This window comes from Arachis hypogaea, chromosome 14 (genome assembly GCF_003086295.3).
Source record: "Arachis hypogaea cultivar Tifrunner chromosome 14, arahy.Tifrunner.gnm2.J5K5, whole genome shotgun sequence".
Classification (NCBI taxonomy): Eukaryota; Viridiplantae; Streptophyta; class Magnoliopsida; order Fabales; family Fabaceae; genus Arachis; species Arachis hypogaea.
The window spans coordinates 137,339,470-137,363,651 of NC_092049.1; the positions used below are offsets into that span (position 1 = coordinate 137,339,470).

The 24,182-nt window shown below is 28.1% G+C and overlaps 1 protein-coding gene across 1 annotated transcript; it reads left to right on the top strand.

The window, feature by feature from the left end:
- The first annotated feature begins 370 nt into the window (after positions 1-370).
- Positions 371-2,556, top strand: LOC112744490 (transcription factor MYB30). Its single transcript, XM_025794146.3, has 3 exons — positions 371-1,059; positions 1,202-1,331; positions 1,427-2,556. Exons 1-3 carry the CDS (start codon positions 927-929, stop codon positions 2,190-2,192), a joined length of 1,029 nt encoding a protein of 342 aa, XP_025649931.1. The 5' UTR covers positions 371-926; the 3' UTR covers positions 2,193-2,556.
- Positions 2,557-24,182: the final 21,626 nt, after the last annotated feature.

Genomic DNA, 24,182 nt, shown 5'->3' on the forward strand with positions numbered 1-24,182 from the left:
TCTATTCCCTAGAATGGAAGAGGTGATTAGGCTTTGCAAAAGTCAGCTTTATCCTCATTGTAGCAATTAATGGCATGCCGGGGATTAGAGACATTTAAAGGCTGAGATACATATGGCTTTCCCAGTGCAACCCACATTCAATGCAACGCGGTTTTCATTAGACCTATTACTATTACCACTATTATTATTCTTATTATTATTATTTACTTATTACTATTACTATGACACAGAGGTGAATAATTTGGTTTGGCCCTTCCTGCCCTTCACTTTAATGCCCTTGCTGTCAACTTTTGACCTTGGAGCACCTTCCTCTCTTCTTTACTTGATTAAGTCAACATCCTCACACACCTCAACACTCTCAATTTTTTATTTTTTATTACACCATACTAAAAAAAATTATATTAATATTAATTATTTTTCTAGAAGGATTATAGTATTTATTAACATTTTCTATTTAAATAATTATTTATATAGTTAATATAAAAAATAATGGTTTTTGTTGATATATCATTATTTATTTGTTTATTCGTTTAAAATTATTTTATATTAAAATTATATTTTAAAAAAAATAAATAAATAAAATATATAATAAAATAATGTAAGGGATATCGGTTACACCACCTCCAAAGTCATACCCCCAGCAATTTAACCCCCTTTGTGTTTTTGCTATATATGTACACCAAGCACTCCTTAGCCTTGGACACTTGCCTTAGCTTACACCAAGAAAAAGAGGTTATATATTATATATCATAGAGAAGTAGCACATAGATAGATAGATAGATCATCACAAAGAAGCAAGTGATAGGGAGAGGAAAACGACCGAGATATATACACACATAAATACATACATAATTATAATTATTGAGGAGGGAGTGCACATAAGCTAAGAATTGAAGAAGAAAGAAGGGAAAAGAAAACAAGGAGACATGGGAAGACCACCATGTTGTGATAAAGAAGGTGTGAAGAAAGGTCCTTGGACTCCTGAAGAAGATATCATTTTGGTCTCTTATATCCAAGAACATGGTCCTGGCAATTGGAGGGCTGTTCCTACCAACACAGGTATTTATTAATTTTTTTTAATATTAATTTTATGTTCATATATACATATCTAGCACTATGATCTGAAAAAGGTTCATTTTTGTTGGCTCTTATTAGTGGGCTTTAAACTTTAATTAATTAATTTCCACTTTAATTTTTCCAGGGTTATCAAGATGTAGCAAGAGTTGTAGACTTAGATGGACTAATTACTTGAGGCCTGGAATCAAAAGGGGTAACTTCACTGAACAAGAAGAAAAGATGATTATCCATCTTCAAGATCTCTTAGGAAACAGGTAATTAATTAATTAGTTATTATTAATATTTATTATTATTTTTTTTTGGATATATTTTCACATGGCTAATTAATTAATTGAATTTATGGATGCAGATGGGCTGCAATTGCTTCATACCTACCACAAAGGACGGATAATGATATAAAGAATTATTGGAACACGCATCTGAAGAAGAAGCTCAAGAAGTTGCAAGCTCCTAGTTCTGGAGTTTGCAACTTCGGCGGAACCGGAACTGGAACCGGAATTGAAACCGGAACGAATTATTCCGGTTCGATTCCGGTTCGAGGCCAATGGGAGCGAAGGCTCCAAACCGATATCCACATGGCGAAAAGAGCCCTCAGTGAAGCCCTTTCACCGGAGAACAATAATAATAATAGTAATAATAATAATTTTTGTTCTTCATCTTCAACAAAAGCGATTACACATCATCCAGGAACAAATAACAAGTGTTCAAGAACAAACTCTTCATCTTTGACTACTCAAAACAACAATTTCTTTGTTGTTAATGGTGGTGACACAGCTTCAAAGGGATCAGGAGGAAGTAGTAGCAATGATAACAGTGTTGAGTTGTCTGAAACCTTTGAATCCTTGTTTGGTTTGGAGTCTTTGGATTACTCATCAAACGCTACTACTACAACAACTACAACTACCACAACTACTTCAGATCATGATCATGATCATGATCAGTTTTCTCATCAATCTTTGTCTCCTAATGATGAGAACAATGTTTTTCAAGAAAATGAAAGCAAGCCTGAGATTATTGAAGATGTGATGCCATTCTCTTTGCTTGAGAAGTGGCTTCTTGAAGAGGTTGCTTGCCAAGATCAGAAAGTTATTACTGCCGATGCCAAGTTCTTCTAGAACAATCAAGAAGATATAGAAGAATGTATGGTTCAACTTTTTGTGACATATAATTATTAATTAATTATATATATCATCATCAGTTCTAGTGAAATTAAAGCTAGGAGAAGATGTAATTTCATCAAATCAGCAAAAGTTTGATGCTAGCTACAACAAGTGTATATCTATCTCACTAGTAACATTATAGTATTTATCATATACTATATGTTATATATATTATTAATTAATGTTAGGTGCATCATATCACTGCAAAAGTTTGCTGCTTCTATATATGTGTAAAGTTGATGTGATGAGATCTTAGTTTCTTTTTTATTCTTTCATTGTTTCATTCTGTTCTTCCTGGAAATTCAAGTTTAATTTCACATGTCTTCAATGTTATTACTCCATCTGGGATTTAGTTTCTGTGTTAATTACAAGTGTTCAATTAACTAAAATTCTCAGTAATTAATCAAGCTGATAAATTTAAAATTAGGGATTAACTAAGGATACCAAAAGATTAACTTTTGATGATTTTTATACATTTATTAATAACATTAACTACACACACAAAAAAAAATATCATTGAAAACTCTCTCTTTGGATATTCTTGATCATTTATTAACCAAACTCTTATATAAAAATTTTACCATAAAAAACGAGAACTTTAGGGTGCGTTTTTATTTTCAATTTTTTTATTTTTTAGATTTTATGAAAAAAATAATAATAAAATTTTGTTTTTTCACAAAATTTTAAAAATTAAATACTTTTTTATAGATCAGTTATTTTCCTCAGGAAGTAACCGTTTAGATGAGCAAAATTTGATGGTTTGATTTGAATTTTACATGGGTTGCTAAGCTAAAAATGGTATGATATGTGACAATACTTCATCATTTAAACCATGGATGCTGCCGTCTCCAAAGGCACCCAGATATATTTTTTACCACCTTGTTATGGAAATAGTAGTTAGTAGTCAATATATATTATATTGTTGGCTTAATTTACTTTCACGATCATTTTAATGAAGAAAAAGCATTAGCTGATTATTTAATAAACTAAGTATAAAAGAGTTAATTTTTAGTTAGTTAATAATATGAAATAATTTTCTATTGTAAAATTGTTTTTAAACTAAATTTTTGAAAGATTTAGAGTTTAGAATTAAGATTTAGGAGTTTTAAATTTAAAATTTTGAAGTTAAAATTTAGAATAATTATTTTTAAAAAATTGATTGATGTTGATTAAAAAATTAAAGTTAAATCCCTAATTAAATTTTTTTAATAAATCATTAAAAGCATTTCACTAAATCGTCAACTACTTTAATTACGTTTAGTCCCTTTTCAATGACATGTAACAAATCTAATTAAATAATAATTTTTTTTATAGGTCTAATTACACAATAATGATTAAAATAAAAGCATTTGTCTAAATCGTCAACCATTTAAGATAATAATTCAAAAATTAAGAAATGACTTAATAGTTAATAGATCTAATTATTAAAAAAAAAGCATCATCATCCTATTAACTCTTTTACTTAATGATGATTCCTTCGTTAATTAAAACATACTTCGACCCTCCATTTTAACTTTTAAATCCTCATTTTTATACTAACCATCTTTTATAAAATGATGATTGTCATTGGAACCCTCTCTTACACTTTTAACTATACAAAGTAAGCGATAACAAAAATAATCAAATCCTAATTAATTTGGAAGGCATTATTAAACAAACTCACTCTTTATTATTTAGAGCATTGCTAATAATGAGCCTATGATAATAATGTATTTTAGGTTCTAAAATTGGGAAAATTTGATTAAAAAATTAGAAAGGTTTTCAATTTAAGTACTACATAAAAATTGAACACTTTTTTTCTTTAAAATCTTAAACATTAACACTCTTACAAACGGCCATATTAGTAAATAAAATAAAATATATAAATGTTTAGTGAATGCAAAGAATTTGGCGTTGACTTCTGAATGCATTATTACTGTGTACAGAAGCTTATTTAACTCATCATTTAAGAGGGGGGAAAGAAATTCAATAACATTGCAGATTGATTGTTTATGTGACCAATTGATTACTAGCTAGTAAAAGGAGGGATTCTTCTGTACTGTGTTGAGAATTGAGCAGTGTTCTTTCTTTTTTTTTCCTCCATTATTACCCTTAGTATATATTAAGAGTAAGAAAATTAAAGCCTCGTGAAAATGCTCATTATTGATATCTTTAGACGAAAATATAATTGTCGGTTTAGCCACATATGTTAAGGTTGTTATTAATTGAATTTTTTTTATAAAAATATATAAATTTAATTTTTTAATGTATTTATTAAAATAAAAATTTAAAAATTTTTATTAATAATTATTATGAAATTATTTCTTTTAAAAATTAAAAAATTTAAATTTTATGAGAAATAACATTATAACTCGGTATCAAAATTTTTATGGCGTAAATATTTATAATTTAATCATTGTAGTAGACTCAAAAAAAAAAAAAAAGAATTTCAGCATAAAAAAATAAAAGGAAAAGAGAAACAAAATTTATATAAAAATTCATGCAAATCAAAAAGGATTATTGCGTGAAGAAAAATATTAGAAATATAATAATGTATATGTCTCTTCTTATTAGCTTAAATGTTTGAGAAGAATAATTTTATAACATAACATGAGAATTTTTATGATAAAAAAATTTAGAATTCAATCTTTATTATTTTTTCTCTTTTTATTTTACCTTATGTTATTTTATTTATCATTTAGAAAATGACAATAATTGAACTTTAAATTTTTTATTATAAAAAATATGATACTATATCATAAAATGATTTTTTCATAAAATATTTATTGTTAAACTGACCAAAAAACATACTACCAAAAACAGAAAAACCTGACCATTTAATTTTTAATGTAACTATAATAATATTGCTAGTTGAAAGTTTAGACTTTTTAACATGAAACCTATTAATTATTATCATTATATAATTCACTGAGTAATAATGCTTGATGAACCCATAAACATGGGTTATATTTATCAGCAAAGTGTAAATATGAAGTCTCACATCATATAAGTAGAAGACGAAATATGCCTTATAAAATATATAGATATTCTTTAACGCATTTTGATAGGTGAGAATGAAAATTTGCCATTATAAGTAGATAATACCTACAAGTAGATAAAGTGATGAACTCTACAATAAGAGTTTTGAACCAGCACATCATAACCAATACTTAAAAACACTGGTTTGAATATGAACCAAGATTAAGATTATATATTATTATTCAAATTATAGTAAAGTCTAATATGACTTTCTCTTTTCCTCCAAACCTATCGAGTATCGACTCGATACTTTTTTTTTTTATTTATTGTGTCTGCACATTAAATACATTTTAGATGCGATATTTATTAACATTTGTTTAAAATATGTATTTTTTGTGTCCAAATCGATATATCATGATAAAAAATAAAAAATTTAGTTTTAGACATGTTTGAACACACTTAAATACCATCACATATCAATGTGTCCAATTTTATTCTGAACATGTATTCTTAAAATAAATTTAGAATTAATATATATTATTAATTATTAAAACAAAAATTATTTTAAATATTTTATATAATAAAAAATATACATTAAAAATAATAAAAAATTTAATTTATATTTTAATATCAATAAAATACCAAAATATCATTACAATTTATCTAAAAAAAATTTATATTTTATGCATATGTCGTGTCTTCGTGTCTTATAATAATTTTAAATTCACATATCCGCATATTCTATATTGTGTCGTGTCTTGTCTTCATATCAGTATCCATCACGAGCTTATCTTAAATGGGGTCCATATCAAAAATATTTTGACAATTATTTTCTATCTGACCCCCAAAATTTTGTTTCAAGTTCCGCCACTAAATCCATGCATTATAGCTCCAAATAAATTATTATTTTTTTTCATTTTCATATGAGACTTATACGTTAGATTTGATTTAGTTTTTGATGATAGAATCTTTATAGTTTCAATTATTTTTAAATTTGATTATTAATTTAAAAGTTTATAATTAATTTTTTAATTTTTAAAAAAATAGGTCTTTATATAGGGATGTTTATAGGTGGATGGATATCTGATTACCCATCTGAACTCAAATCGAACTGATGACACTCTCTATTAATTAGTTCGAATAATGATTATGAAATTGTGAAACCAAACCAATTCGTAGACCCAAACTCTTTATTAATTAAATTAAAAATATATAAATTTTAAAAAATATATGTATAACTTTTACTGATTATTAATCTAATCCTAAGATACATTGTAGCCTCCCAAGTTCCCACCCACATCCATCGTATTTCTTTTCCAGAAAAAGAACCCTAACAAAGTTTTTTCACTGTTACTCACTCTAGCAAATTGGCGACAGCTTTCTCTCCGTCAGCGTTGTATCTATCAACAGCATCGTCGTTTCCGTCAGTATCATATTCTGTGGCACCGTCGTCATCTTCGTCAGCATCTTTTTTATCATGGACTCTTTTTCTGCTTCAATGCTTCAGCAATCTTCCTATTTTTAATTTATTGTCTTTTATTTTTTGTGAATCTAATTGTTAAATTTTGTCAACTTGATAGGTTAAAGTTAATGTTCTCTTTTATTATTAATGAATTTTTGTGAGTCTGTTTGTAAATTTGTTGGTTAGTTTTTATAACTGTGTTGGTTTAGGGTTGAGATATTCTGTGAATCTGAAAAAAAAAATCTGAATATAAATATGATTTGTTTTGATATTGCTAAAATTGATTATATTTGTTTTTAAATTTTGCTGTTAGAAAACTTTTTCTTTTTTCTTCTCAATTTTTTTATTTTTTTAAAATTTAAGATTTAATTCGGTTACCTACCATCTAAACTAATCCAATCTAAGAAAAATCGATTTGAATTGATTTGGATCTGTTCTAAAAAAATACCTTATCCAATCCAAATTAATGTTATGACAATTTAATTAGTTCAGTTTTAATTTATCTTTAAATCTGATCTAACCCAATTTGTAAACATTTCTATCTTTATAGACGAAACCGTTATAGTTAAATCTTTATATATAATATGCAAAATTTTCGACCAGGTACCTTTTAGTTGGAAAATTCTTCAACCAATAATGTAGTAACACGATAACAAAATTTTGAAACTACAGGAGCCTAATAATACAACACATGAACTTGATTAAAAATGTTTAAATTATAAATATTTAATTAAACCTTTTATATAATATAAAAAATTTAATTTAAATATTTAAATTATATAGATTAATTTAAAAATTGAATGCAATTGTAATCTCCATATACATGCATGTTTAGTCAAAGTTCTCTGTTTTAAAAGAAAATCAAATAAATATAATATTTCCACAATTCAAAAATAAAAAACAAGCATTTAATATATTCTTCATTTAAAAATTAAGAGGAGAATTTAGTTGAGAATAGTTCATTGTTTAATAAGTTTTATATATGCTTCTTTTCTCCTTCACACTCCAGCCACTCACTTTATTCTTGCAATTTATTTCGCCTGTGCCATGAATTTATTCTTCACCGTCCATCATCATTTTTCAGAAAAAGATTAATGGCCACCGAACCAACACTTGTCCACGCAGTTTCCGTTGCTTCCATTCTATCTAAAAATAACACCAAAAATAGGAAAGCATAATCCAAAAATAAATAAATAAATAAAAATATAAAGTCAGCTAAATCGTCGTTGATTTGTTTGGTCCAATCATATATACCATCAACACATTGTTCTCTCACATAAATCTAGCCAGTTACAAAATCTGACCATATACACAGTACAACGAATGTATATTACTACAAAAATAAATCATCGTATATTCATGTATGTATAAATATATATTATTTAATTTATTTTTAATATATATTTTATATTTTAATATATATTTTATATTAATAACTAATTCTTGTCATGGGGTTCGACTATATTTATATGTTGGTTGTCGAAAACTTAACACAACCCTCCTCCTTTATCCGGTTTTGGGACCGGCTATGTACCGCAAGTATAACATAGGGAGAGAGTTGGAGTAACACCCATTGTGAAAAAGATAGTTGAATCGCGTCTCAAATGGTTTGAACATGTGAGAAGAAGACCGATAGAATATTCAGTCATGAGGGTAGATGAGATGGAAGATGGACAAGGGGCAAAAGATAGAGGAAGATTTAAGAAGACCATCCATGAGATGGTCAAACGAGATCTACATGTAAACGGTCTCTCTGTAGACATGATATATGACAGAGCACAATGACGTCGTTTGATTCATGTAACCGACCCCACTTAATGGGACAAGGCTTTGTTGTTGTTATTTGTTTGTTGTTGTATTAATAACTAATTCTGATGACTAATTTTAGTATACACATAATATAATTGATATTACTATTAATCTATTATACTATATTAGTATTTCCTATTGTTATATATATAAATCTCATTCACATTATATATATATATATGATAAAAACAAACTAAACAAATTAAAGAAAATACAGCATCATCACAAGATACACTTGGAAAATATAGATATAGAGTGCTTTTGCTACTTGCATTTCTAGCCTCCAATTTCTCTGTTCCACCATGTTATATTGCATTTGCAGTTGTAAGAACTTATCAATTTGTCCCATTATAAATGCTCATGCGTGTGAGGCTATGAATTTTCTATTTCAGTTTCCCTTTTATTATTTATTTTCATTTCTTGTTTATTTTTTCAGTTAGTTTTGTACATCTGTTCTGGCAATGCAAGTAGCATATATATACTGTAAAGAGATTGGAAGATTAATAAGCTTCTCATGAGTTTGAGTCTCCAATTTCTTACTTTATATGGGGGACCATTACTGCTTTCAACATTAAATCTAGCAATCATTTTATTTAATTTCAAACATCCCTCACTTCTAGACAATATATATGACATTTTTTTTTTTATAATTGGCAAACGTCATTTTGGAGACATTATAGCTTTGCAATGTGAATTAAGTCAACTTTTGTGGCATATATGCATCTAGTTATAATGTTGTGCAGAGTAATGAGAAAAAAAAGAAACACTAAATGCATCTCATCATGCTACTAACAATAACTACTAAGAGACAAGGATGATTTTTCTATATTATACATTCGTATAAAATACAATATCAAGTAGTGTTATAAAAAACTGTTGCGTACATATTAAAAATTACATATTAAATAAGTTATTACGTATTTATATATAAATAATTAATTTGACGAGTAATTATATATATATAATTATGATTGTATTTCATATACCTGTAATTAGGACCCACTAAATAAAATCCCTTTACCATTTATCAATAATTTTGCCAACTTTTCAACATTGGAGATATGTCCATTTGGGGAGATGATGAATTAGGTGTTTTTTTTTTTCATAATAAAATATATTTGACTATGTATACCCCGCCTCAGCAAATGAAGAAAATAGAAAGATAGGAAAAAAGTTAAGTTATATTATTATAAATAAATTTTATTATTTGTCTATTATAAATTTAATTATTTTAATATGATAAATTTAATTATTCTAATGATTATTTATTTAGTTAATATATATATATATACTTGAATTAATAACTGATATTAAGTATGTATAAAATATTTTTATTAATATTTCTTAACCTTTTTATAGCATTGTCTAGTAATTATTAAAAAATTTTGTTTCGAAAAATTGAAATAATGTAAATAGAAATAAAAAATAATTTTTTGTTTTGTTTATATCTCAATATTTTTATTTTTTTATAAGTACTTATAAAAATCAATATAATATTGGTATTTATTTATTGCGTACAACCCTAGATTTGTGTATATTATTTGAGTAATATTATATAATCAATAAAATTTATTATTTTTATTAATATTTGATAAATTTTAAATTTTAATAATATAAAATTAAAGTATTAATTTAAAATATTAATTAATATTATTAAAAAATTTGTTCTAATATTTTTTATATTATTTTAATGAATCTATTATACATCTAAGTATTTTTGTCAATTAAGTTCAATCAAATTAGATCAAACTTAACAAAAATTACTCACATAAGGTACGCATGAATCACACTTCTTCTTTTTTGTATTCCTTCTTCTTCGCATGTTTCTTCTTTTTCGTCGTTCTTCTATTACTAATGTTATTGATACGTTGTTTTTTTAATTCTTTTTTTTCTCGCTCCTCCTCTTTCTAGTATTATTGTAGACTTGTAACATTTTTTTTCTTTGTTTAAATTTTTTTTTTATTTCTATCTTTTTTAAGAGGATCTAAAAAAATTATGAAAAAGTAAAACAAGAAGGAGAAGATGAAGTAAAAAAAGAAGAAGAGATGATAATGAAGAAAAAGATGGAGAGTTTTAAATTGTGTAGAATTTATCAAAAAAATATTATTAAAACTTTTTTAACTTGACACAAAAAATTTTTAAATTTTAACACCAAAATTTTTTAATAATGACACAAAAAATTTCTTAACGAATTGAAAATTATCAAAAACAAAAATATGCCGAAACTTCTTAAAAATAATCCTAAAATTTTTCAACCCTAACACCAAACTTTCTCCAACCATATCTTATTCTTTTATTTTTTTTATATTCTACTTTTTCTTTCTCCCAACATGTTCTTTTTTATGTTTTAATTTGTTATTGCTGATACAAAATTTTTTCTGTATTTTCTTATATTTTATTTTAAAAATATAAAATTTTATCTAAACAAATTTATTTTAAAGTTAAATTATATATTCATAAGTCTTAAATAACAATTTGTTTTGCAATGTGGTATAGAGATCAATTTAAATTATGTATTTAATATAGTAAAATTTTTATGTTTTATATAATAAATTTTGGTATCATTTATATTTTATTTTTATATTTTATGTAAAAGAATTTCGGTGTTATTTTTTTCTTTTTTTTATCATTTTCATTGTCATTTTTTTGTTTTTTTTTATTTTTCTCATTTATAATTTTTTTTTAAAAATACACAAATAAATAAATAAACAAAAAAAATAAAAAAAAATAAAAAAATGTACAAGAAAAACTAATCGATGCTAATGATAATGATGACCAGGACGATAATAAAAAAGAAAAAAAAAAGAAAAGAAAAGAAAAGAAGGAGGAAAAAAAATTAAATTATGAAAGAAGAAAGAATGAGTAAGAGGAAAAAAAACACTAACTAAAGAAAAAAAAGTCTATATACCCCTATTTTTATCGTTAGTACTTAGTATCAGAGTTGTTATAACCGAGTCGATGATCAAATCGGTTATATTATTGGGTCATTGGGTTATTGGTTTAATCAGTAGGTCACTATTTGAACTGGTGGATCCGATCCTATATAAATAAAAAATAATAAAAAATTTAAAATATATATTTTCACCAACATTTTAATAATATCTAGTTATTCTAAAATAATATGGAATATGAATAATAAGTATTTTGTTAATTTTACTCTATCATAAATATTTTTATTTTATTTTTATATTAAAATAATTATTATTTTTAAATTTCAATAATTTATTAATTAGTTTATATCTATTATACTATTATATACTAAAATTATTTATTAAAAAATAATATTAATAGATATTATATAATTATAAAAAAATAAGTAAATTTATAATTATTATTAAATAAAAATATAATTAATTTAAGAATGAGTGAGTTTATAACTAAAATTAAAAATTTATTAAATAGAAGTAAACTATTTGATTAAAGATATTTATATGTATTATAATTTGCATATATATTAACAAGAAATATGACAACTTGATGGCTGTGAAGCACATTTCTCTTATTAAGGACAGGAATTTGAACCCTACCTCAAGCAACCCGCCCACAAAGTTATTATGATCAGCGTCCGTCTTCTCATATATAGAAGACACCTCCAAAAAAGAAGGCATGACAACAGAGGGAGGGAAAAGAACCTGCACAATGCGTCTTGGAGGCGGATGAATGCTCGGGTCGAGACTGTCGGTGCGGTTGTGCGAAGATTGACAGCGCGTCGGCACTAATAGAGGGGCAATGGCACAGCTATCTAAAATTTGTGGTCACTGTAAATGAGATGAGAGAGAAGAGGGAGCGGGAGGTGCGGCACAGCTGCTTAGATTAGGATTAAGTTGGGATTATTTTTTTTTTATGTTAGTGAGTTTTGGACCCAATCCAATAAAAGTTGGTAGATTTTATGTTGGTTACCTAAAAGAGATTAAATTCTAAATTTTAAGCGATTTCGATAGGACCGATTTTTACCGATTCATTTTAAATTTTACCAATTCGTTCTGATTCTCCACCTTATACAATCCAGATATTAGACAAGATTGACATAAGATCTAATTTATCAATTTTTTGTTGAATCGACCGATTTGATTCGATTTTAATAATTATACTTAGTACACAAATTTTTGATAATCACTCACCTGCATATATTCTCAAGTCGTGATGATTTTGTGCTATATATTAATAGAAAAGTTAATCCTAGACAATTTTTCTATTTTACTTCTAAAAATTTATAATTAAAATAAAAAATTTATAATTTATAATCTAAAATTTAAGATAAATAAAATAATTTTTAAATAATCAGTTAGTGTTTATAGAAAAAATTAACTCCCAAACACTGCTTATACTAATATTCTTATTAACATGTAGATTTAAGTTCACTTTTAATAATAAAAAAAAGGAAGAAAAATCTAGATCCACTGCCAGTGCCAAGTATCGGATTTGGTCCAAAGACGTTCTTGTTTCTCCACGTTAAATCATAATAACTACATTGTAAGTTTTGTACCTTGAGAGTTAAGCATTATTATTATTAAAGTAATAAAAAGAGCTAACAATGCAAAAGCACACAAGAAATCATTACGTGTAAGAAAACTTATTATGAACTTGTATATATATATATAGTTGACAACTATAAGTCTAGAACTACCTCCCCAAAAGACAGAATCATGTGGGGGCGAAGCATAAGCTTCTGAGTCCAACTCATTCTGCATTTAGTGCGGCATGTGAATACATATCTATGTTGCCATATTTGACAGCTTGCAAACTCATACACGTAACTACATCAAACATGTATATCACATAATAGGTACTAAATTATACGGTAAAAATTTAGAATTATTTTACGTGAACTTAATATTTGAGAACCGTTAAATAATTTAAATAATTTGATTAAATTTTTATTTAACAGTTCTCAATTATTAATTTCACAATAAAATTTTTACTAAATTATATAATTTTTGTTGAGACGGGCTTTACAATAGATAGATAAGACTAATATTATTGTGGTTTTTTTTTTTTTGTGCTTGGGCTATATGAAAATGATCCATATATTTGGCAATATAATAGACAATATCAACCGACACTTAAATGTACTGTAAGGATTAGTCAATTAGTGACATTTGTGTATACGTTACTAGAGAGTGTATCAGGATTTAAATTCTAGCTATGACTAAAAAGTAGTTATATGACATTCATGGGAAGAGAATGGTGTGTGTTAAGGTGTATTAAAAAAAAAAAAACCGACACTTAAATAGGTTGATTTATGCTTTGGCTTATCCCATATTTCTCATTGATCATATTATGGTGTATATTAATTTTTATACATTAAATTCCATATACATATATGGAATGTCTTGGCGTTTTTTAATGACCAATTGACCATAGACAGAAGGTGATGAGCCAAATGGGGCAAGTTTTCTAGTTCCTATTGTTTATTTGTTTCTCCCTCAACCATTCTCTATTTTTTTTTAGAAAAAAAATCCTCCCCAAGTTCCACGTTATACCCATTATATATCAAACCAATTAATTCTATTATATATATATATATATATCATGTGTGTTAAATAGAATTTTCAAGTTGTCAAAAAAAATAAAAAAACACTTAGATCCATTTTAAGGCCTCTTTTGGCACATTGTTGCATAAGTTTAATTACATTTATATAATGAATACTTTTATTACATTTTTTTATTTTTGTTTAATATTTATTTATATTTTAAAATAATGGTAAATAAAATATAATATTATAGATAGAATTTATAATTTGATATCTTATTCAGTGCTATATCAAACAAATGTATATTATTAAAAGTTTATTAAATCCTATACTATCATACTTAATTATCCTATTAACCCTTAATACAATCAATTTTTGTTGGTCAAATGATCAACTCATGTAATAATATTGAAAAAGAAGAGAAATAAAGAAATTTCAGATAAAAGATAAATTTAAGAAGAATGAGAGATATTCTAAAACATTTCACAATTCACATGTTCACTCCCTTAGTATTACAATATATATTTCCTATTTAAACTGCGTTTAGTAATATCTATTATCCAATTCTCTAATAATTAGCCCAACCCAATTATATTTATTACATCAATACTCTATTTATATTATACTATTGTTTTTTAGTATCTATTATATAGTTTTACTCATTTATTTAAACAAATATTCTGTGAATTTAAATCTCAGATTGTGTATATAATAATTTATAGGCCAATAACCAAAACTAATAAATATAGTAAAAAAAATAATATTTATATATTATATATCGATCCTTATTATATACATCCTAAACATATTTTAAGAATATTTTTAATCGGTAACGAATCTAAAAATTTTATAAGAAGAGTCAAATTAAATATAAAATAAATTAAAATATAACATAACAAAAAATTAATAAAATATAATTTATAGTATATAGAATAAAATTAATAATTATATTATATAGAAATCAACATTCAACTACATATTTTAAGATTTTGGTATTTTTGAATTTATTCTGCGATATTTTATATAACTAATATATATATATACATATATATATATATATATAATAATAAACTAATAGTACTAATTTTTAAAAAAAAAAAATTAGAGAGACTATGGCCATTTTAGGCCCCTTAAATTCGCCACTATTCCCAATATTTAGTTTTATTATAATTCTAATTTTGGTTTCACAAAATGTTACATTAACATTTATAAGACTAAAGATCAGATTTGTCATTCTAATATTTTATTTAAATTTAATTTAAATTTTATAGAAAGTGACAAAATTTAATTGGTTTTGTATCAAAATAGAACTGCCTCTTTCTATTAAGACTGACTTCATTCCATCCATTATCTCTAATGTAAAATAAAATTTTAAAACAATTCACTTTCTATAAATATATTGAATTTAAAACTTCACAAACACTATTAAAATTACTATAAAAGATAGTTAGTTAAAATCTATTAGTTCTTAATTTGACTACCCAAGATGTACTTATTATTTCCCACTACTTCTTCATCATATAAAGGATAGCAAGTTAGTTAAAATCTAATAGTTCTTAATTTAACTACCCAAGATGTACTTATTATTTTCCAGTACTTCTTCATCATAGTAAAGTTGCATTGTTGGACGAACCAGCATTATTATTGGTGATGACATATTTAAGTAGATAGAAAGACTATTATGTTCAAACTGACTTGCTTATTAAAATACTTTTTGTGCATTATTGTCGTTGGCTTGTTGTTGTCGTCATTTTTGTTATTGTTATGACTTGAATTAATAATCCTGTATAGGTGGAATTAATCTTGTATTATCTAATGGTTAACTTTTGCCATAAGTATTGTAAGATGTGTGATGTCTAATAACACACTATAATGACGCAATGATATATATTGTTAAATTAAGAGTAATGTTACGAATTTAAGTCTTTTTTATGAATTAAGTCCAACTAAGTTAAAAAATAAAATTTGGAATAATGTTATTCATAATTAATTTTTATTGATGTTAGACCAACTTAATTAGATTTAGTTAAAAAAAAGGATAAGTACGATTTTGGTCCCAACGTAGATGCCGAAAATCGATTTCGTCCTCGACCTTTTTATTGCTACAAAATGATCCCAAAATTTCAGTTTATTTTAAAATCGTCCTTTTTATCAATTTTTTTATTATCAAATTACCCTTCATTAAAAAATTATAAAAAAATTATAAAATAAAAAAAAGAAAAAAAAAGAAAGAAAACAAAGGGAAAAGGGAAGGAGGAATCACGCAGAGGGTGGGAGGCAGGGAAAAAGAAAGGGAAGGGGGAGGTCATGCCGTCGTTTGGGCTGCCTCAGAGGTGCACCGGCCGCCGCCCCTGCGTCCAACCCGCAGCCACCGGCCGTTGCAAGCTTGCATGGAGGTACCGCCGCTGCCGTTCAGCTCTCGACCCTCCGCTGTTTGCTGTTCGAGTTTTCCCTGTTTCTTCCCGAAGCCGCCACTTGCTCCTACAAGGCCTCGCCGCTTTGTCCTCCATCTCGATTCCAAGGGAAGACCGCCACCAGGAGTTGTGGTGGATTAGTCACGCACTTCTCCCTTCCGCGCCGCGAAATCACCAACGGCGGCTCTGCTCCTCACATCGTCATCAGTGGCGGTTGTCCGCGGGTTCGGCGCCTCCCAAGGAAGAAACCGAGCCCTGTCCCGTCACCGCCGCTGGAGTGAGGTCCGTCGCCATCGAACCCTGTTGTTGCTTCTGCTTTTCTACTTTTGCTTTCTGCCTTCTGCCTTCTGCTGTTACTTCACCATTGTTGATTCACCCTTCACAATTGTTGTTGTTAATTTATTATTGGTGATACTGCTTCTGATTATAGTAAATTAGTAATTGCTTCTGATTATAGTAATTGCATGATGATGATTTTTTTATTTTCTGAGTTCTGAGTTCTGCATCTGGGTTCTTGTTTTTCTTGGTTCTTGACGATGATGGTGATTTTCTGGTATTTCTTCTGATGATGATGTTTTTGGGTTCTTCTGATTTTATTATCCAATTGTTGTTGTTGTTGTTGTTGTTGTGCTTCTGGTTGATTGTTTTATTGGTGTTGCTTCTGCTTCTGCTCCAACGTCTGGTTCAGCTTCAGCTTCTAGTTCTGCGTTAGTTGATTTTGGAAAGAAGGGGGAAGGGCATTTTCGTCCGAAGGACGATTTTAAAACTAAATTAAACATTTGGGACCATTTTGTAGCAAAAAAAAAAGATGGGGACGAAATCAATTTTCAGTCTCTATGTTGGGGACCAAAATCATACTTATCCTTTAAAAAAATACTTGGATGTGCAGCATTATTCTTAAATTAAACTATAGCATGCATTGATTTGATAGTGTTTAACTGTTTATAGAATGTTCAGTTTTTATTTTGAAATTCAAAGTCATAAATTTATTGACATTTTAACAATATAAGTTCGCCCCTGGTTTATTTAAAGGTGTTATTATTAATAACAAGTAGGCTTGCATTGAAGCATGGCGCATAGTCTTCATCTTAATTATGAGAATAAAATTAGAAGATCTTGAAAGAAGACATAATCGGAATTGGATAATTGCAAAGTCTTTTAATGCCAATACTGTGGTCCATGCTCGTGCACGAAAGTCTCGCCAAACTCCAATGGATTCATGAAAGAAAATATGGAGATATAATTATTTATACTAGCGTCTTTTTTTTTTTGTCGACTTTTATTTTTGAAATAAACAAATTTAGGATATATGGTATTTGTTGTAGAATAAATAAATAAATAAATAAATAAGAGACAGGTAACATAAAATAAAAAATATAATTAGATATAATTTTAGTAGTAATATTCACCACAATTACTATATCAATATAATAGAAATGATTATTAATATATGAAGCAACTTATTAGTAAAAGAGAGAGAAGAACAGTATATGAATAAAGAGAGAGTGATTTTATTGTTGATTGTAGTGTGTAATTAACGAAGACTTAACCTCCTATTTATATATGTACAGAGTCCTCTTTTTTTTCTTTCATTAAATGTAATTTCTTTGGTAATACGGCACTTTACTATAGGAAAGTTGAGTCATTCAAGTCATACGTGGTCATCCATATTATCATCTTTGTCACAACACTCCCTTTTGGATGACCATTTAGGATTATGTCTCATTAAAATCTTACTAAAGAAAAATCCAATGAGAAAAAAACTTTAGTGAAGGAAAAAGAGTACAAAATCCTTTGTGATGGGACTGCCTCATTAAAAACCTTGTTAAGAAAAACCCAATGGAAAAAAACCTGACCAAGGAAAAAAGAGTACAGTCTTCCCCTCTTGTCGACATCATTTAATGTCTCGAAATCGGCGCATCCCAATCTGATGTACCAATTTTTCAAAGGAGGGTTTTGGGAGTGACTTTGTAAATAAATCTGCCAGATTATCACTTGAGCGGATCTGTTAGATATCAATTACTCCTTGACTTTGAAGATCATGAGTGAAGAAGAATTTAGGTGAAATATGCTTTGTTCTATCACCTTTGATGTATCCACCCTTAAGTTGAGCAATGCATGCTGTATTATCTTCAAACAGGACAATTGGAGCTATCTTATGATCAATTACTCCACATGATGACAGAATATATTGGATCAAACTCCTGAGCCAAAAATACTCGCGACTAGCTTCATGTATTGCTAGTATTTCAACATGATTAGAGGAGATTGCTGCTATCGTCTGTTTCGTGGACCTCCATGATATAGCTGTACCACCATATGTGAACAGGTATCCTGTTTGAGATTTCCCTTTATGTGGATCAGACAAGTATCCAGCGTCAGCATAGCCAACTAATTGTGATTTGGATCCATATGGGTAAAACAATCCCATGTCAACCATTCCATGAAGATATCAAAAGATTTGTTTAATTTCATTCAAATGTCTTCTGGTTAGAGAGGAACTATACCTTGCTAGTAAATTCACAGCAAATGATATATTGGGTCGTGTATTATTAGCAAGATACATTAGCGCTCCAATGGCACTAAGATATGGTACTTCAGGACTAAGGATATCTTCATTCTCTTCTTTAGGACAGAATTGATCATTTTCCACATCCAAAGATCTTACAATCATTGGGGTACTTAATGGATATGACTTATCATATAAAATTTCTTCAAGATCTTTTCTATGTATATTGTTTGATGAATGAAGATCCCATTTTTTGTATGCTCGATCTGTAGGGTGAGACAAAATTTAGTCTTTTCAAGATTTTTCATCTCAAACTCTTCTTTTAGAGTTTTTATAATTGTTGGAATCTTTTCAGGGGTTCCAATGATATTTAAATCATCAACGTACACAACAATTATAATGAATCCATATGTAGATTTCTTTATGAAAACACATGGGCAGATATCAGCATTCTTGAATCCATTTTTTGCCAGATACTCAGTAAGACGATTATACCACATTCGTCCAGATTGCTTTAGGCCATATAAAGATTTTTTCAATTTGACTGAGTATAACTCATGTGAATATTCATTGGATGGTTTAGATATCTTTATTAGTCCTTCAAGGACTTTCATATAGATATCACGATCCAATGATCTGTATAAGTATACTGTTATCACATCCATTAAATACATATGTAGTTTATGATACATGGATAAACTGACTACGATCCAATGATTCGTATAAGTATGCTGTTACCACATCCATTAAATGCATATGTAGTTTATGATACACGGATAAACTGACCAAATAACGCAATGTTATTGCATCCACTACAAGGGAATATGTTTTTTTCATAATCTATATCGGGACTTTGTGAAAAACCTTGTGCCACAAGTCGGGCTTTGTAGCGCACAACTTCATTTTTCTCATTTCATTTTCTCACAAATACCCATATATATCCAACAGGTTTTATATTTTCTGGTGTACGGACTACAGGTCCAAAGACTTCATGTTTTGCTGGTGAGTCTAACTCAGCCTTCATGCCTTCTTCCCATTTTGGCCAATCATTTATTTGTCGACATTTTTCGACAGATTTTGGCTCAAGATCCTTACTTTCATGCATGATATGTAATGCCACATTATATACAAATATTTCATTAATAATTGTCTTATTTCGGTCCCATTTCTCTCGTGTAAAGACATAATTTATCGAGATCTTGTCATTTTCATAATTTTCAGGTACCTGAACGTCTTCTGGCATTAAAACTATATCAGAATTTTGGACAACTGCAGGTGTCTTTACTATGTCTTTTTCAACAGGAATAGTATTTACCTCTTTTCTTTTTCGAGAATTTTTGTCTTTGGAACCGATAGGCCTGCCACGCTTCTAGCGTGAATTTGCTTTAGTGGCTACTTGTCCAACTGGGACATCAATTCAAATTGGGGCATTTTCTGCTGGTATATAAGATTTTGTTATCCTCTTGGTATCAGAAAATGTATCAGGCAATTCATTTGTTATTCTTTGCAAATGTATAATCTTTTGAACTTCTAGTTCATATTACCCTGATCGAGGATCTAAATACATCAAGGATGATGCATTCCAATTAAGTTCCTTTTCATGAAGCTTATTCTCTCCCCCTAATGTTGGAAATTTTGATTCATCAGAATGACAATCCGCAAATCGGGCTTTAAATACATCCCCAGTTTGTATTTCAAGATACCTTACTATAGAAAGAGAATCATATCCAATATATATCCCTAATTTTCTTTAGGGTCCCATTTTAGTGCGAGAAGGTAGTGCAATGGGAACATATATCGCACACCTGAATATCCTTAAATGGGAAACATTTGGTTGCTGGCCAAAAGCTAATTTCATAGGGGAGAACTGATGGTAACTTGTTGGTCTCAAATGAATAAGTGCTGCGGCATGTAAAATAGCATGCTCCTAAGCCGAGATTGGGAGATTTGTTCTCATAAATAAGGATCTAGCAATCAATTAGAGGCGTTTAATAAGTGATTCTGCTAACCTATTTTGTGTTTGAACATGAGCTAATGGATGTTCAACACTTATTCCATTAGCTATACAATAAGCATCAAAGGTTTGGGAAGTAAATTCACCAGCATTATCAAGACGAATTGCTTTGATTGGATTTTCTGAAAACTGTACTCTTAATCGAATAATTTGAGCAAGTAATCTCACAAGAGCCAGGTTGCGAGAAGATAATAAGCACACATGTGACCATCTCGAAGATGCGGCTATTAGGACCATAAAATATGTAAAAGATCTACATGGTGGATGAATAGGTCCACATATATCTCTTTGAATCATTTATAAGAATTCAGGGGACTCAAATCCAATCTTTACTGGTGATAGCCTTAAAATTAGCTTCCCTTGAGAACATGCAGCACAACAAAATTCACTAGATTTAAGAATCTTCTGGTTCTTTAGTGAATGTCCATGAGAGTTTTCAACAATTATCCGTATCATGGTTGTTCCCAGATGATCCAATCGGTCGTGCCAAATTATAAATTCATTTGGGCTAGTAAACTTCTGGTTTACAATGGCATGTGATTCAATTGCACTAATTCTAGTATAATACAACCCAGATGAAAGTGAGGGTAACTTTTCTAATATAACCTTTTTTATTTGAATCATGGGTTGTGATATACAGATACTCATGATTTTCCTCATTCGTTGTTTCAATATGATATCCATTTCGGCGAATATCTTTCAAACTCAACAAGTTCCTCAAAGACTTGGTAGATAATAGTGCATTATTTATTATAAATTTTGTTACTCCAGGAAACAAAATTATAGATCTTCCGGAGCCTTCTATCACATTGCCTGAGCCAATAATAGTATTAATATATTCTTCTTTTGGCACAAGATGGGTAAAATATATATTACTTTTGAGAATAGTGTGCGAACTTGCACTATTCGCAAGGCAAACATCTTCACTATATGTCCTTGCCATTCTCTTCAAAGACAAATAATAATAAAATGAGTAGAAATATTTACACAGTAAGATCATTTCCTTGATTGAAATATTTTTCTAAGAAGTATAGTATATACTAAAAATTTCATTATTATTATCTTAGCACATTCAGTAATTTTGAAATTCAAATGTATAAAACTTAACAAGAAGTTTCTTACATTATTTGTTCACATGAATACTTAACAAACACACATATTAAACTATTTCATCATTGATCAAATGGTCAATATTTCCTTCAGGATCCTCAAAGAAATCAGATACATCATAATGAGTGGTGGAATTCTCAACAGCATCATTTGAAACGAAATTCGTTTCCTTTTCTTTGTCATCCTTTTTCAAAGATTTTTTATAAAGATCGACTAGGTGCCTTGGTGTACGACAGGTACACGACCAATGACCATTTCCACCACAACGGAAACATTTATCCTCTGTTGATTTATTTTGCTCATTGTTTCTTTCTTTATCCCACTTCTGGTGAGATCCTTTCTTGTGAATATAATTCTTCTTCTTTCCATAATTTTTCTTGTTACCAAAACCCTACCATTTACCTCTTCGGGGTAACGATTTGCTGCATTTACTTCAAAAAATGGGGCGGCGCCAGCTGAGCGCACTTCATAATTCCTTAAAAGTAATTCATTGTTGCGTTCAACAACAAGAAGGCAAGAAATTAACTCAGAATACTTTTTAAATCCTTTTTCTCGATACTGCTGCTACAGGAGCACATTCGAGGCATGGAAGGTCGAGAAAGTTTTCTCTAACATATCATTATCAGATATCTTTTTCCCACATAATTTTATTTGTGAGGTGATTTGAAATATTGCTGAATTATACTCATTTATGGATTTAAAATCCTGTAGACGCAAATGCGTCCATTCATATCAGGCTTGAGGAAGTATCACTGTCTTTTGATTATTATACCTTTCTTCAAGGTCTTTCCATAGATCTGTAGGATCTTTTATTATGAGATATTCATTTTTCAATCCTTCGTCAAGATGACGACGAAGAAAATCATGACTTTGGCTTTATTCTTCTGGGATGTATTATTTTCAGCCTTAATGGTATCTCCAAGATCCATTGAATCAAGATGGATTTTAGCATCTAGTATCCATAATAAATAGTTGTTTTCAGATATATCAAGAGCATTAGATTCAAGATGAGAGAGTTTTGACAAAATAAAAATTTATTTCTTGAGTCTTCCTAAAATTTGATCAGAGTCTCGTGCTAATAACGTGTTGTAGAATAAATAAATAAAAATAAATAAGGAAAAGGTAATATAAAATAAAGAAGTATAATTAGATAACTCTAATAGTAATATTCACCACAATTACTATATCAATATAATAGAGATGATTAATATATTTATCTACTAATATATGAAGCAACTTATTAGTAAAAGAGAGAGAAAAATGGTATATGAATAAAGAGAGAGTGATTTTATTGTTGATTGTAGTATGTAATTAAAGGAGGCTTAACCTCCTATTTATATATGTATAGAATTCTCTTTTTCTTCTTTTATTGAATGTAATTTCTTTGGTAATATGGCACTTCACTATAGAAAAGTTAAGCTATCCAAATCATACGTGGTCATCCATATTATCATCTTTATCACAACAGTATTTTTTATGACTTAAACATTATTTAGAGTTTGATTATTAATAAATAAAGATAGAAATAAATCGGGCCAAGTAAGACATTATTGTTAAAAAAAGGCTTGTATTATAGGATTGTCAAACAAGTCAGTTTGTAAATTATTTAAGTTGGTCTATTTATTTTTTATATGTTCATGGAATCTCAAATTTCCAGTTCAAACAATTTATGTTCAGTTCGACAGATTATATAAACCGAGCCTAATTTGTAGCTTGTTAAAGATTTATTTAAATGTTTAAAAATCTGCGTTGGCTTGAAACTTGTTAACAAGCCTATGAACAAATAAAAAAAAATTAAAATTAGACTAAAATTAAAATTTTAAAAAGGCCAACAACGACTTGACAAACTTTGTAAAATTTTCAAACCTCTTAAGATAAAAATGTTTTATCATGAGGCTGAGCTTGTTTGTAGTTTTCAAACCTCTTTAAGATAAACTTTGCACTACTACAAGATTTGAAGAGTTTGATGATCCATCTTTATACCGAATTGAGAGGTTAAATTTGGATCCTCTAAATTTTGAATTTCACTTGAAAGAGTAAAGTATAATTTTTCACTATTTATTTTATAAGTGAGACAAAAAAAAAATTGAGAGAAAAACTATTCAAAAATAAAAAATCACACTTTATAAGTAAAATTCAAAATTTAGAAGATTCAAATTTAAAGAATAAGGGTTAGTTTTAATATTTAGTCAAGT

Bases quoted from the DNA above. Each gene is read 5' to 3' on its own strand.
- LOC112744490 (XM_025794146.3), top strand. From the start codon at position 927: ATGGGAAGACCACCATGTTGTGATAAAGAAGGTGTGAAGAAAGGTCCT. The intron at 1,060-1,201 runs GTATTTATTAAT...TAATTTTTCCAG, and splicing joins GGCTGTTCCTACCAACACAG to GGTTATCAAGATGTAGCAAG. The intron at 1,332-1,426 runs GTAATTAATTAA...TTATGGATGCAG, and splicing joins CAAGATCTCTTAGGAAACAG to ATGGGCTGCAATTGCTTCAT.